Consider the following 16,197-nt stretch of genomic DNA (forward strand, 5'->3'; position numbering starts at 1 on the left):
GCCCCTAGCAACCAATCAGATTCCACTTTTCCTTTTAAAAAGAAGGTCGGAAAAATGAAATCTGGTTGGTTGCTATGGGCAACTAAGCCAATTTTCTTTATCAGTTTTCATAAATGTCACCCACAATTTATATTTCTATATAGTAACCCCATGATTATGTGCATCTTCGTAGCAGCTACCTGGCATTGGTTGCTAGAGCTTTACACAACCATATACATACAGAGCTGACATGTATAGTCACATATTTCTTTATATTTATTCACAATAACATGTAAGGCTAGTTTCACATCTCAGTCTGTCTTCTCCGGCAGGCTGTTCTGGCATAGAGTTCCCCACATTGCAAACATGCCAGGATCTGGACAAACACCGCTGCACGCAGCGGTTTTTTGTCCGTCCAGTTCCCAGCATTTTATGCCAAAACAGCCCGAGAGGACATAGGATGTGAAAATAGCCTAATATTTCTTTATTTGAATCTACCAGTTCCTCTAAATGTCCTCTACTGTGCCTACTTTAAGAATACTTCACAATTAATTTCTAAGTACCCAGTACGATCCTACAAAGGTGCAAATTATATGTCAGCAATTCAAGGAATTCCTTTATGATCAAAAAAATATCCCCTTCCAATATATGCTATCAATCATTCCTACCTGGTATAGTCGACCAAGGTGGATCCAGATCCATCAGGAGCAAGTACCTTCTTTCGTACTTTTCCCTTAACACGTTCTGCCTTCGGTTTGGCCGGGGCTGTTGGCTCGTTTTTGTCTTGTGCTTCTTCTGTTCCAGCAGCAGTTTCCGTGTTTGTTATTTTTTTCCCAGTCTCACGGTTCAGTTTAATCTTTTTCACAGTTGTTGCTTTGTCCTTCTCGGGAATCTTCTCGGGTTTGACAACCTCTGCCTCAGATTTTAGTTTAGAAGCAGGAGGTTTTGGAGCCTCAGGAGTCTCAACTTTTATAGTCTTAGCTGGTTTTTCCTGTTCCTTTTCTGCAGATTTGTCATCAACTTTTCTCTTGCGTTTTTCAGGTTTGGACTCAGCTGTTCTTGGTTTCTCTGCTGCCTTTTTAGCCTTTTCTTCCTTAATTGTTGGCTTGTCCATCTTAGTGTCTTTTGTGTGGTCCTTTTTGCTCTTCTCCTCTTTAGACTGTTTTTCCTGATTTTCTTTTATTACCTTGAGATGGACTTTACGAGGCAACATAGTCTTATCGTCTTTTTGGCTAGACACATGTTTTGAATTGTCGTTCTTCTGCAGTTCATCTTTGATCTTCTTCGGTGGTGGCTCATCACTCGCCGGTTTAGCTTTCTCTCCGTCCCCTGCTTTTGGTTTAGCTTTCTCTCCGTCCCCTGCTTTTTCAATCCTGATTACCTTGGATAAAGTTTCTTTCTTGGGCTGGTTAACCTCAGCTCTACGTTTAGTTTTATCGACTTTCACTCTTGGTTTTTCTCGTTTGTCTTTATCAGAAAGAGGTTTCAGCGCAATAGACTCGGCATCCATGGGCTCATCTCTAACTGGGGTGGCATCATCTTTGCTGGTGGGCACAAACATATGTTCGTTTCTTTTGCCATCATCCCCATGCGGGTCTCTGTGCTTTCTCGATCCATCAGTTCCAGTCTTAGGCAAACCTTCGCTTTCTTCTTTCCGTCTCTTGCGATGTTTCTTATGTTTGTTTGCCCTCGAGTCGCCAGATTGGACAAAAGGTTCTCTTTCCTTTGATTTTCTAGTGTCCTTCATGTGTGCATCACGTGGCAGTAGTTTTTCCTGATATCCACCAACTAAAGGTGGGCGCAGCCGGGGTAGTAAAGGTGCAGGATAATTTTCTCTATGACCACGATAAGGCGAATGATCTCTTCGAGTCTGTGGTGGAAGAAGAAATCTGTTTTCTGGAAAATTTTCCCTACCGATTGGCGACCTCTGTCTTGGAATGGCATTCAATGCACATCCTTTATAATACTTTTCAAACCATTCCCTGTAAGTACGTTCCCACTCTCTGTAGGCCTCCTTTTCATAAGGATCTCTCAGATCCGGCTGACGGCCATACATCGCTTTGAGATCATAGGGTGGCAATTCACGATAGCGGTTTGCATAATCACGTTCCCCTTCAACTTGCTGAAGAAGTCTCTTATTAGCAGGAGAAGGTGGTCTGTAGGGTGGGGATCTAGATCGAGAATGGAATCTCCTGTATGGTGATCTTGACCTGGACCGAGGATATCCATGAGACCGGGACCTGGAGCGGTAAGTACGCCCCTTTCCATGGGCTTTCCTCTGGTATGAAGGAGATCTTGAAAAAGACCGAGAACGCGATCGACTAAAAGACCGAGAATATGAGCGTGACCTTGAAGAACCAGATCTTGATTTAGAGTAAGAGTACGAACTTTTAGAGTATGATGATCCAGAGTAAGGAGATTTAGACCTATCAAAGGTAAGAGAAAAACATGAAAAGAGCAAGAGCATGTATTTCTTTTATGGTTCATTTTAAGTGACTCCTCACACTTAGAGTACTTTCACACTAGCGGCAGGGGACTCCGGCGGGTGATCCGTCCTGCCGGTAGTTCACGTGTGCCCCCGGACTGCCGCTCCGTCCCCATTGACTATAATGGGGGTGGAGATCCGGTGGCAGCACGGTGAGAGGCAGCCGGACTAAAAGTACTGCATGTCGTACTTTTTGTCCGGCTGCCTCTCGCCGTGCGCTGCCGCCGGAACTACAACCCCATTATAGTCAATGGGGACAGAGCGGCAGTCCGGGGGCACACGTGAACTACCGGCAGGACGGATCCCACAGGCTGTTCAACCGCCGGAACAGCCTGCCGCTAGTGTGAAACTAGCCTTAGAAATAAAAATTTTACACTATTAAAGCATGCAAATGGTATTCCTAGAAAAGGTCAGGTACATGCAGTTGCACTAAATACGGAGTGGGGGTATGGATAATTAATGTTTTTTGGCAGTGATAGACAAAATCCTGAAAATGTACACACAACGCAAGGGATGACAAAATTGCAATACACCCCAACAAAAAAAATAGTAAAATACAGGTCATGCTATATTCTTTTCTCACCTGGAATAAGAACGCTTCCGCTCTTTTTGAATTTTCTTGTATTCAAGCAGCTCTTTCGCAAAATCATTAGCAAATTCTTCAAGTTTCGATTTCTTCTTCTCTCTGAAGGAAAACGTAGGATTACAAGAAAAGGAGGAAAAAAAAAAAAAAAAAAGAGGAAAAAAAAAAGTCAACATGCAAGTTGCTGTCTTTATGATAGAAAAGAGAGCTATATGCATAGTTGTCTCAAGTGTTCGGTTTCAGGATCTTGTCTTATCACAGAATCATCAGTAATACAATATGATTTATAATTACGGTATCTTTTCTCATTTCACACACACTTTAATGTAAAAGAGCCCAAACATCTTCAACGGAGCTTGTTCAGCCGACAACTATTCCTCCTGACTCCCCTATATAAATATGCTGGGCTCAACTGTGTGTGCATGTGTTCCCAATGGAGAGAATGTAATAAGCCTCAACCAGACACCCCTGGTGGTGGCTTACCTCCCTGAGAACTAAGATTTGGGTGCGAGTCAGCACACGGTCACACACATAAGTTAGCTGGTCCTGCTGACTTTGTTCTTATATACATAGGCGTGCATGCACACTGGAATTGATTTGAACAAATCTTACGCACATGCTGTGGAAATTTTCTGTGCAGATACGGAATCGCTTTTTGCTCTGCCTTTCAGCTAAAAAACCGCCTGCAAAGTGGATTTTCCTGCTGCATGTGACTGTACTGTTTCGTCTTTAGTAATGCGGAGTAAGAGGCAATATAGACAGTGCAATATACTACATCTTTGTATGATACCATCTATACCCTATAACTTTACCTCACTGTGCAGTTTACCTAATTCAATTACAAATAGGCATTAAGTTGAATTCATTAACTACCATGAAATATATTACTTTAATCCAATATTTCACTTTTTTTTTATTTCTAAATCTAAAAATTCTTATAATTGAACTTAAAAAACAAAACAAAAAAAAAAACACACTTACTCCTCCTTTAGTCGTCTCTGTTCTCTATAGAACTCTTCTTTAGAGAGGGGTGGTGCCAGGGACGGTGCAGGAATGGCATTGGCATGTGCTCCCTGAACTGCTGTATTGGCCCATGGGGCAGACACTGTAGCAGGTGCTGAGGGGAAGCCTGGGGGTGGTACGTTGTAGCCAGCAGCAGGAGGTTGTCCAGGTGGGAACTGTGGTGGAAACTGAGGTGGTGGTACGCCAGGAGGTAACTGAAGACCATGGGGTGGCGGCGGAGGGAACAGAGGTGTCGGAGGTGGAACATATACAGGACCCGACGATGTCAAAGACGGCACTTGGTTTCTTGGTGGGCGATCATTGTGAGGGTGACGGCCACGGCTATGACTAGAGAAAAGAAAAATGAAAAAATTTTGAAAAACTTAAATCACACTAAGTGATGAGTATAGTGAACATTCTAAAGGAATAGTTTTGCCTTTATTTCCACCCACATATACAATTTCTGTAAGGCTACAGCTCCAAAAAATATAATATTCATATGCTTTATAAAGCCACAGGCAGAAAATGTAAGGCTAAAATTAATGAGGCTAAAGTATTCATATTAAATTAGTATTCAATACTAACCCATCCCATCCTATATGCGGTCTTGGTCCAGAAGGTCTTGGTATATTGGCTCTCATCAGTGGAGCTGTGAAATAAAAAAGTACATTTTTTAAAAACCAGATATTAGACCAGAAAAACAGACAGCAGTAGGCCAGGAACTACATACATGCATCCTTTATGTTCATTAATAACTTGCTAGCTAAGGCCTGTTTCACACTGCCGGCAGTGTCTTCCAACAGGGTGTTCCGGCATAGGAAGCTGGATTAAGGCCGGGTCACCGCAGAACCCCATTATAGGTAATGGACGGCATTCAGGCTGGGTCAGGCAGGCTGTTCCTGGTCGGAAAACAACCTGCCGGATCTGTAAATGTTAGTGTACAACTAGCCTAAGTTTTGTTTGCTTAAATGAAGTCGGTCACCTCCAAAATAGTTTCAAAGCAAGCATACTGCCACGTGGGAAGGTGCCACAAAACGTAACCATAGGGCTTCTTGTGACAATTCAGTCCTCTAAGGCCTCATGCACACGACCGTTTTTTTTTTAAGGTCCGCAAAAACGGCATCCGTAGGTCCGTGACCGTTTTTTCGTCCGTGGGTCTTCCTTGTTTTTTGGAGGATCCCCGGACATGAAAAATGAAAAAAAAATCTAAGTCAAGTTTGCCATTGAAATGATAGGAAAAAACTGACACGGATCACGGACACGGATGACAATCGTGTGTGCATCCGTGATTTTTCACGGACCCATTGACTTGAATGGGTCCGTGAACCGTTGGCCGTGAAAAAAATAGGACAGGTCATTTTTTTCACGGCCAGGAAACACGGATCACGGATGCGGCTGCCAAACGGTGCATTTTCCGATTTTTCCACGGACCCATTGAAAGTCAATGGGTCCGTGAAAAAAAACGGAACACGGCACAACGGCCACGGATGCACACAACGGTCGTGTGCATGAGGCCTTATCCTAAGAAATACTTTTTATTTTTATGTAAGTAGTTTTGGATGCACTATGGTCAGGTCTGCTGCATTTGGTGCACACAGCTCCCCCCATCATCAGTGCCACCAGCCCTGAAATCTGAGGGACTGTCAAAGAGGAGGGGGAGGCACTGTGCAACATTATGATGGAGGTAACGGTGCATCAAACAGAGCGGCCTGCCCACGGTACGCTGAAAACCTAATTTGCATTAAAAAAAATAAAGCCATTTCTTGGGATCAGTGGACTGGATTTTAACAAGAAAGGTATAATTATGTTTTAGGGCACCTACCCCATATAATGGTATGCTTACTTATTTAGTAGGAGACAGACCCCCTTTAAAGGGATATGCCATAAATGTCTGGTCGATGTGAATCCCCTGACCTCCAACCTGCTGGGTCCATTCACCTCTATGGAAACAGCCAAGCAAGAGTACATACATGTGCAGTAAGGATAAGTGAATGTTCGTACAAATTGAATCATTCATTTAAACGAAATTTAAGTCAGTGAGGGAGTGTCCCTCTACAGACAGACAACTAATGTGCCAGCAGATAAACATGGTCGCACATCTCGTGCATGTGCCGTTACTGCAAGTAGTGGTGCATGCACAAACGATAACTAAATTTGTTCAGTGGCGCATGCAAATTCATTGACGCCGATTTGTTTAAACATCACAGCGCACGAGCAGATAAGAGTAACGGCGCACGCACGAGATTAACAAGACCGTGGCATATGAGCAGCCATATTAATCTGCCGGCAGGGAAGCGTCCTGAGCTGTGCGGGTGTTCCTTAAAAAGTGTCAATTAATCTGGATAAATGAGTTGATTCGAACGAATTGATTCAGTCATCACTAATGCGCAGCCACCTGTCCTATCTGCCTGGACCTGAAAGCTGCCTCACCAGGCAGGATACGGGTTGAGGGACCCCCGTGAAAGCGATAGGTGCAGGTCCCTTGATGTGGAACCTGTGTCAGACATTTATGGCATAAATCCTCAGGATATACCATAAACATCTAAGGTGGGGAAAACGTTTTCATTTTGGGCAGCCAGTTGAAGTTCCCCGTGAGCCCTCCCCAGACCTCCTATGAAGATCTAAGTCCATTTAAACCCAAAGGACCTCAGTGTGCCTGTAATATGGACACAAATAGGAAAGTTACACACCCATTTTCATACACCTGGTAATATGACCATAAAACCAGAAAATACAAGCGTGGGGTCACTAGGTCTTCATTATTCACAGCTTTCTAACCAGTACTTACTTGGAGGAGGAAGGTGGTGAGTAGAAGGTGGCATTTGTCCAAGCACTGGAACGTGGAAGCCCTAAAACAAATGCAAAAAGTTTAGAACTATTTTTGAAACTCCAGTTTAAAATAAAGCTGGCTCAGGTGCAGTGATATAAAGACTTACTTTGTCTCCTAAGTGGAGGCTGTTGGGCAATGGCAAGCTGCTCGCCGATGTGACAGGAGCAGAAGGTGTGGAAGAGGATCGAGATCCTTCACGCTTTTCATGACTAACAAAGGATAATAAAGACAATTAGAAAACGTATCTATAGGTAAAACAGACACGGGTATGTCTAACTGGTGACTCATAGGATTCACTGGGGAGTTAATAATTCTCTCAGCTCATACACTAGTTTTTTTTTCCAGGAGTGATTAAAATATTGGAATCTATGTCATAATTTCAGTGCCGACTAAAAGAATCCCTAGCCCAAAAAATCTTCCCTCTGTTAGACACTATGTACGCTACTAAAGTTTACATAATGAACAGCAATTTTCCAGCACAGACTTACTGAAAAGAAGGCTCTGGTTTCTCTCGCTCCTTTTGGACAGGTACAGGCAGGGCAGGCTCTGTAGAGGGCGCCGCAGGCTGGGGCTGGGCACTGGTTTGTGCAGGGCTGTGTGCAGTAGATGTGGTAGGAGCAGTGCTTTGAGGAGCAGTAGTTGGAGTAGGAGCTACAGTAGTGGGAGCTATAAGAGGATCTTGCTGGCGAGACTGCACTGGACGTGTTGGCTGCGGGGTGCTACGCTGTGGTTGTGCCGCCTGCTGTTGCTGGCGCTGCTGGGAGGCAGACTGTTGCTTACGAATACTCTTTGTATAACCGGTTTCATTCTTAAAGTTATTCACAGCCTAAAAACAGTGAAATAGAGAATCAGTAATGAGGAAAGTCAAATGCAGCAATTACATGTGAAAAAAAAAATATACTCTATATAGCCTGTGGAAAGCATATAGAAATGAGCAGGTGAATTCTACAGACCACCGATAGTCATAAAAGAAAAAAAATCTTGCTTCTTGGACTGATCACTAGACAGAATGTTGCCCAATTTAAAGGGGTTGTCCATAATTAGAAAACAAAATGGCTGCTTTCTTCCAAAAGCAACACCACCTCTACAGTTGTGTGTGGCAATGCAGCTCAGCTCCACTGAAATCGTGGTCCTGTTTTTGGAAGAAAGTCATTTTTCTAATCTTGTACAACTCATTTAATTGTATTGTAAATGCTGGACAGAAGGATACCCTCGGGCATTCATCCGTATAGTTGTTGTAGTACCTGACGTAGGAATTTATTGGCGATTAAGTTATCAGGAGAGACGTCCGACTGATGACATGTAGGGCACATGTGATCCTCCGATTCCAGTAGTGAAGTGCGGATACCTAGAAGTGGGTTTAAAAAAAATTGATTTATAAAAAAACACCACAAATCTCCTTAAAGGGGTTGTCTGGACTCTAGATATTGATGACCTATCCATCTGAACTCTAGATATTGATGACCTATCCTCAGAATCAGCCATCAGTGCTACATTGGTGAGGACCCGGCACCACCACCAGAAATAACACAATGGATGGAGCTGGAAGCAGGAGGCTCCTAATGCGCCATGTAGTGGCTGTGGGGAGTACTGCAGCTGAGCTCCCATTTACTTCAATACGGCAGTACCCCAGAATGGCCATTACACAGCGAATGGAACGCTAAATGTCGGACCCCCACCGATCTGATGAGGACCGATCCTGAGAAAAAAGTCATTAGTATTTAGAGCCTGGACACCTCCATTAATACAAGCAATTACACTCAGCCTTGTGTTATGCTAATGAACACATTATGAACCATCAAGACAGGAAACCGTTAAGGGTAATGGCAACATATGCAAGTCTTACCCCGTGGATCTCACAGTGAATCTACACCAAAATCCAAGTGTGAATTAGGCCTCATGCACACGACCGTTGTTTAGGTCCATTCATTTCAATGGGGCCGCAAAAGATGCGGACGACCCCGCTAAAAAAAATGTATAACACGTCCTATTGACAAGAATAGGCATTTATATTGCCGGCGGCCGTTCCGCAAATTGCGGAAGGCAACACGGGCACCTTCCGTTTTTTGCAGATCCGTGGTTTGCGGACCACAAAAAACAGCACGGTCGTGTGCATGAGGCCTTAGGCTGTGGATTCACTCCTATACCTAGCAAATCCGCTGTAAAAATGTATGGCATTTCTGCATCATCAAGAGCGTGTTGCAGATTTTAAAATCTGAGGAATACTTATTTCTTTGCTACATGTGAACATCGTTTTTAAAACCCCAGACACATATATTGTCCTGTAATATGCTGTGGCCACGTCTAAACATGGTGTCCTAAGGCAGCATAGGACACGGCACAAGGCCCGCTGACTCACCTAGTGATTAGTGTTAATTCACTTGACAAAATGTCTATTCCCCTTGAGAGAAGGCAAAGAAACGCTGTGAAGGTGCAGTGTAATACACGCCGCTATACTCACATTCATCACAGTAGCTGTTTCCACAGCAAGGAATAACAACTGCATCGCTCATCATATCTTTACAAATCATGCACAGCAGCTCGTCAGGGACGGGGTCTTCCTCCTCAGAAGAGGACGACTGAGCCTCAGGTAGAAATGGAGGCTTTTCTTTCTTGCCCATAGCATATGCCACACTGCAATATAAGAAGAATGGGTTAATAAAGGCAATGTTTGGTTCTCTTTAAAGGGGTAGCTACATCTTATCGATATCAAACTGATGGTACATTTCTCGGATATGTTATATCACTTTGTTTTCATGGGTGCCTGACCTCTGGGACCCCCCACAGATCAGCAGTAGGGCCGGGACTGGTGTCCTGATGCAGCCCTTACATTTTTCCCAGCTATGAGGGGAAATGTTGGCCCATTGACACTTTAATGACAGGGTGGGTGGTCAGGGCACAGACATACAGGGAAAGTCAGTAACGAGATCACAGCGCTAAATCAGCCATATAACCCCTTCATTCTCAGGACCCCAGAGATCCTAGATGTTGGACCCGCACCCATCATCATTTCAAAGTACAAGGTTGGCGCTATTTCTGGTGGGTAAATAAGGCTACATGCACACAAACGTTGTTAGTTTCTGTTCCTTTTTTTTTGTGCTGTCCGCATCAATAAGTCTGTTCCGTAGCCCCACAAAAAAAAAAAAAATAATAGAACATGTCCTATTCTTGTCCGTTTTAGGTATGGTTACAATGGATCTGCAAAATGAAAAAAAAACTGATGGCATCCCTTTTTTTTTTGCGGATCCGCAAAAACACACATCCGGTTGTGTGCATGTAGCCTAAAGCAAACATTTTCTTCAAATCCCGCTCAAACCATTAAGTTTACATCAGGTACAGGGAAACTTACGCATCAATGGTTGGTATGGCATATTTTCCAGTGTTTGTAAGCATAGCCCCCTTCATATTGGGATCTTCCACCTCCACCATAAAGCTGCGAGGAATCCCAGTGCTCTTCTTTATCCTGGGAGCAGACTCAAAACTTTTGTCCTGCAGAGGGAAAAAAATTGTTTCAATAGAAAGCACAAGAAGGATCTAAGACAAGGCAGAGGTGAGCCATACGAGGGCTGGAATAGGATCTATAGATCAGGGTGCGCCGGGACTTGGAGCCTTCTTTGCTGCTGTAGACTTACCCCATTTGTCGGACAGTTCTTGATGTAATGACCGGGCTTTAAACATCGAAAGCAAGTGTACGTTGGAGGCGGCGGTCCCAGAGGCTTCTTCATGTAGCTAAGGAAATTGTAAGAAGGAGAAACCCATGGTTATCTCAACCCACCAGAACACGGTCAGAACAGAGATCTGCGGAGAGCATGGCTGCTGTGGACTTACTTGCTAGGGTCATATTCATGGCCAGACTGAGACATCATTGCTCTGATTTTATCCTCTTCAGAAGCATTGGCTTCAGCCAGATTGGCGGTCTGTTTAACAGGCAATTGTTTGGGGAGGAGAAAAAATTAGTCAAAACTGAAAAGGACGCAGAAGGCCCAAGCACAACCAGGCACGCACACATTCAACGCCGTCATATGCCCCTCAGTCCGAGGTGAGATGTGGGACACCATTAGACTCCTATACGCCATGACTATCAGCATTAGAAAGGTTAATACCTACACTGCAGAAGGGAACATGACAAATAAATGGGTACAGCAAACCAGATAGAAGGCAGTTTCCCAAGTATTGATCAAGGCATTAAAGTGTGGTCAAATTGTAAACCTAGAAACTGTAGAATGAGCACCCTAAAGCCACGCCAGTCCTAAGGAGTCATAGTTCCTTAAAGTGAATGTCCACCTTTCACCGGTGTGTCGTTCTTAGGTCCTCCAGGATTACCGTCATACCTTTAGGGCATACAATGAATTTGATAACGGTATGTAGTGAGGGTATGGCCACACCTTCTGAAGCAAAAATCAGGAGTGGAATAAAAAATGTAAAAAAAAAAAAAGACGTAGCATCTGTCTTCAATACAATCTCTCCTGATTTTGGCTTTAAAAACGGCATAAAAAACCTGAACATGTGGCAGCGACTATTAGCAGGCAGGATTTTAACATCTAAAGGTCATCTGTCAGCAGATGTGTTTGTTCCATGTCCATATGTGCTCACATTGATACTAAGATAATTTAAGTTTTAATATATGCAAACGAGCCTCTAGGAGCAATGGGGGCGTTGTCGTTACACCTAGAGGCATGCACCCGCCATGTTCTCTCAACTTTGATTGACAGGATCAGGTGTGATCACATTTACACTGCCTGGTCCTGTGAAAGTGCAGAGGGCACTGCAGTTGCAGAGAGCAGAGCCTCTAGGAGTAACGACAACGCCTCCGTTGCTCCTAGAGGCTCATTTGCATATACTAAAACTTCTTTTTTCTCAGCAATGCGGACACATGTGAACATGGGGCCAACACAGATGCCTTCAGCTGCCAAGTGCACATGCAACAGGTCAGCCAGTGTCATAGGTACAAATCTTCTGACAGATGCCCTTTAACTATAAAAAAAAAAAAAAGTTCCTGCCATGATAAAGATATATTAGGAAATTAAATCAGCACAGACTAAAAAGGTGGAAATTCACAATCTCAAATCAAGTTGAACATGCTCTGAAGTATTTGAAGTGCACCTTCACCTTTGAAGATCATTCTCATGTCTACAATGTTAACACTCCTCCTATACTCCTCTACATTTCAGAGATTTCTTCACATTTCTCTACAATGGCCTTCAGCTCCTGGTAACAGCTGCAGGTTTGGCACTCTGTACAGAGCACGGTTTGCATTCTGGGACAGGTAGACCACAGACACTGTAGACTAGACTCATGGGAATAAACCTACAGTCTGCCAGAATGCACTGCAACAAAGGATAGTGATAATAGGTAACAGCACAATACTGACCAACCTGAAGAATTCTGAATACATCGATAAACTTTTTTTTGCATCCTAAGTATATGCAATTCTGCTTAACTTTTTATATCAATCAGAACAAAAGTAAACTATGAAAAATGATGTTCAAAGGTATCTCAGCAAAATGATACAAGTCCTGTGCTGCTGCAGAGACCACAAAAAACCCTTAAAGATAGTCATGTGTGAACTGAAAACCTAGAGCCACTTTCAAGAAGACATTAGTGAGTTGGGCTAGCTATACATGAGATACCCATCAGCACATGGCGGCCTCTCCCAATCCGGCCATACACATGTATGCTTGGTCCAACACTAAGGGCTGTTTCACACGAGCGGATGCCGTGCGTGACATCCGCTCCATGAATGACAGCCAAGACCCGATGGACAGAAGAAGCACGGAGCATTAACATGACTGATAATGCTCCGTGCCTCTCTGTGATCTCTTTACTACGAAATCACAGTGAGATAAAGTTGTCACCGTGATTTTGTAGTAAAGAGATCACAGAGAGGCACGGAGCATTATCAATCATGTTAACGCTCCGTGCCTCTGCAGTCTGCATCAGGTCTTGGCTGTCATTCACGCAGCGGATGTCACGCACGGCATCCGCTCATGTGAAACAGCCCTAAGGTGAGTTTAATGCATGTGGTTTACATTGAAAAGCTCCGTCTAGGGAGCAAGAATTTTATCATGTCACTTCTACAGCTACACAGAGCGTATGAAAAAAATAAATAAAAAAAATCTAAGCTCATATCCCTACAGAGATATAACTGACCAGGTTGTGCCAAGTTCTAAAGTTATCCCCTATACACTGAGGTCAGGACCTCACTGATCACGAGGGTCCTGTTCCCCCGCTGCCGCTCCTTTCATTCTCAATGGGATTGGCAGAGACAGGCGATTGCTGTAGTCTGCCATCTTGGACAATCCCATAGAAGTGAATGGTGTGACAGCAGCCATGCGCAACCTGCTGCTCTATATAAGACCCCCATTCTCATGGTCATTGAGGATCTCCGTAGTCAGACCCTACCGATCAGACGGTTAGCACCTATCCTGTGGATTGGGGATCACTTTAAACATGACACAACCCCTTTAAGAAACACATTAGCACAAAACTGTGCTCAGAGGTGGACATACACTTTAAGGCTTTGGCCACACGGGTTTGGTACATTTCTCAGCAGCGTACATCCACGGCATGTAAACTTACCCAATAATACATTCTGGCTCTAAAGACAGAACTAATAGAGCAATTACTTCTGTGGACAGCGCAGACATGCATGCTTATAAGGCTTCTTTCACATCTGAGGTTTTTTTTTTTGCTGGAACCTGCATGGATTCAGCAAAACCGCATCCGGTATATAATACAACCGTCTGCATTCGTACAGAACGGATCCGGTTGTATTATATCCCAGACGAACAAGATGGATCTGTCACTAAATCCATTGTAAGTCAGTGGGAGCCAGATCCATTTTTATTTCCAGTGTCCGAAAAAACGGATCTATCACCGTTTACTTACATTGTGTTTTATGACAGATCCGTCTTGATTAGTTTCCAGTTACGTGATTGGAACGGAATGCATTCTGGTGCACTCCGTTCAGTTTAGTTCTGTCCCCGTTGACCATGAATGGGGACAAAACTGAAGCCTTTTCCCCCCGCTTTTGAGATCCTCTGCCGGGTCTCAATACTGGAAAGGAAAGCGCAGGTGTGAAAGTAGCCTCATTAGCAGCGCCCTCTCCATATCATAATGGTTGTACCAATTTTCCTTGATCTTACATTTTCTATTTTTTTTCAAAGCAGGTATAAACATGGACTAGATCACAGCGACATGAGGTGACTATCTCGCCAGTCATGGCCCGTGACTACAGATGGGTGAGTACGGCTTGTTCAATTGGCAGTCTCCAACATTAACCAGCGCACAGTGGATGGGCTCTGCACTCACTCACAGACCAGGCAAACTGTTCAATTGTTTTTATTACAATGAATATTCATTTTACATTAATTGATATCAACTTTCAACATCAGGCCATTTCTTATGCATCTTCATCATCGTACAAATTACCACCATTTGTAAAACCGTAGGCATAATACAAGTATCACATCAATAAGTACAAAAATAAGATGGAGATTGATGCCAGAGTATTTCAGCATTGAGGATTGACAAGGATAATGCTCCAAAGTAACACGTGAGGCGCCAGGTTGGCAAGTGCCATTAAAACGCATAACAAGAAAGGTTAAAGTTTAACGCAAACACTTAACCGTATTTTCTTCCATAGGTTTAAGTCTTCTAAATATAATTTAAAAAAAAAAGGGTATCAAAAATTTCAAAAACTTTGAAAATCAAATGTCTTCAACACCTCAGTTTCTTCTCCTTGAGAACTGGTTGGTGTGTGTGGAGGCATACTGTGCTCGGCAAATATCCCATTTCAAAACGTTGGTGTTTTTTTTTGTTTTGTTTTTAAGTAAAAATCCCTGCACTAAGGAAATATCATAGACACAAAAAAAAATTAAAAATACTAGAATGGCAGAAAGCTGAAAAAGAATGGAACAGTAATATGTATACATATACCTTAGAAAGCTGGGCCAGAGATATAGATGCAGAAGCGTCATCAATCTGTTCATGGAAAATTAAATAAATACGTTCAAGTATTAAAAACCAAAAAAAAGTGCAATAAAACAAAAGTTCTACAGTAATGACACAAATGCAATGACAGTTATTTCCATACATCAGAATCATAACCAGTTCATCAGACAAAACATTTTGGAACAGTTTGCAATGGCAATTAATCTTTCACTGACAGATATTTCTATCCATTGTACATTGTGAAGAAATCACTGCATGTGTATGTATTATGGGCATACGGAGGTTTACATTTGGCTCCTTTATTTTCTGTTGCTGTGTACTTTGTATGTTGGGAATAATTCACATGTATTTAGGGGAAGGGAAGGTAAAAAAAATAGAAAGAATAAAACCCACAAAAAAAGGTTCACCTGGCAAGGTTCACTGTATATTAAAGGAAGGCAAGTTTGCAGACTATATTAGGGTAGTGATGAAACAGCCATTCACCATTGTGACCCATAGAGAAGATCCCATTGGTTCCCAAGACTCTGCTATTACTTTGGGAACGGTTTTACCATTGAACTCCAGGCGATGTATATTTGACCTGTATCATTATGAGCCAATGGAATTCACCAAAAATCCCCTTTTAAAAATGTAATTACGCAAATGTTTCCTAAATTGTCAGAAAAGATCTAGCAGGATGTAAAAAAAATTTTTTTTTTTATAATATGAGATAGATTCTCTCTCTCTCTCTGTATATTAAATACACACACATTATATACACCCACTACAAGTTTTTTTCTGACCATTGGGACCATTTGCCTTATAAATACATTTTAAAATAGATTTTTGGCGAATTCGGTTAATTGGGTTAGGTCATTCAGGAAATTACATTTATGCACCTACCCCAATATAGTCAGCTGAGTGGAGATATTTGTAGCAGTGGTCCTCTTAAAAGTGGATTTTCCCTAAAAATGGCCACACATTAGTGATTAGAACTTAAACTACCAATTTGGCCTTTTCTTCGAGATACTGTATACATTTTTTATTTTATTTTTTTATGGGGGGGGGGGGCAGACTTTTTTAAAGCAATGCCCTTTTTCAGAATTATTAGATTTGAGGGGGAAAAATGCTAAGACATCTGTGCATGAAATAAATGTATCCAAGTGATTTACTATCATATGGACTTTTTGGGGATCCTATGCAGTGGCTAGTAAGGAGGCAGATTCACTGGCACATTTTTAGGGTAAGACAAAATACTATTGACTTGTGCCCAACACTTCATTCAGTGGAACCACAGAGTTAGAGGCAGTGCACCAATGCCCCGGACCCAGAATGGTTGTCAATGGAAATGACAGTAACAGAAGCAAAGTATGCCCTGGATTTAGG

General features: G+C 42.8%; 1 protein-coding gene across 2 annotated transcripts in view; it reads right to left on the reverse strand.

The window, feature by feature from the left end:
- Positions 1-16,197, reverse strand: part of RBBP6 (RB binding protein 6, ubiquitin ligase) — a 39,890-nt gene that overhangs the window by 3,766 nt on the left and 19,927 nt on the right. The window contains exons 4-16 of one of the 2 annotated variants that reach the window (XM_044304128.1): positions 14,818-14,862; positions 10,708-10,796; positions 10,512-10,608; positions 10,229-10,368; positions 9,341-9,513; positions 8,124-8,227; positions 7,368-7,705; positions 6,986-7,088; positions 6,838-6,898; positions 4,635-4,698; positions 4,029-4,397; positions 3,048-3,149; positions 648-2,405 (exon numbers count right to left, since the gene is read on the reverse strand). In XM_044304128.1, the coding sequence (XP_044160063.1) occupies positions 648-2,405; positions 3,048-3,149; positions 4,029-4,397; positions 4,635-4,698; positions 6,838-6,898; positions 6,986-7,088; positions 7,368-7,705; positions 8,124-8,227; positions 9,341-9,513; positions 10,229-10,368; positions 10,512-10,608; positions 10,708-10,796; positions 14,818-14,862 (3,443 nt within the window). The remainder of the gene's footprint in view (positions 1-647; positions 2,406-3,047; positions 3,150-4,028; positions 4,398-4,634; positions 4,699-6,837; positions 6,899-6,985; positions 7,089-7,367; positions 7,706-8,123; positions 8,228-9,340; positions 9,514-10,228; positions 10,369-10,511; positions 10,609-10,707; positions 10,797-14,817; positions 14,863-16,197) is intronic. The other variant, XM_044304129.1, reaches the window with a different exon arrangement.

The sequence above is a fragment of the Bufo gargarizans genome, chromosome 8 (genome assembly GCF_014858855.1).
Source record: "Bufo gargarizans isolate SCDJY-AF-19 chromosome 8, ASM1485885v1, whole genome shotgun sequence".
Taxonomy (NCBI): domain Eukaryota; kingdom Metazoa; phylum Chordata; class Amphibia; order Anura; family Bufonidae; genus Bufo; species Bufo gargarizans.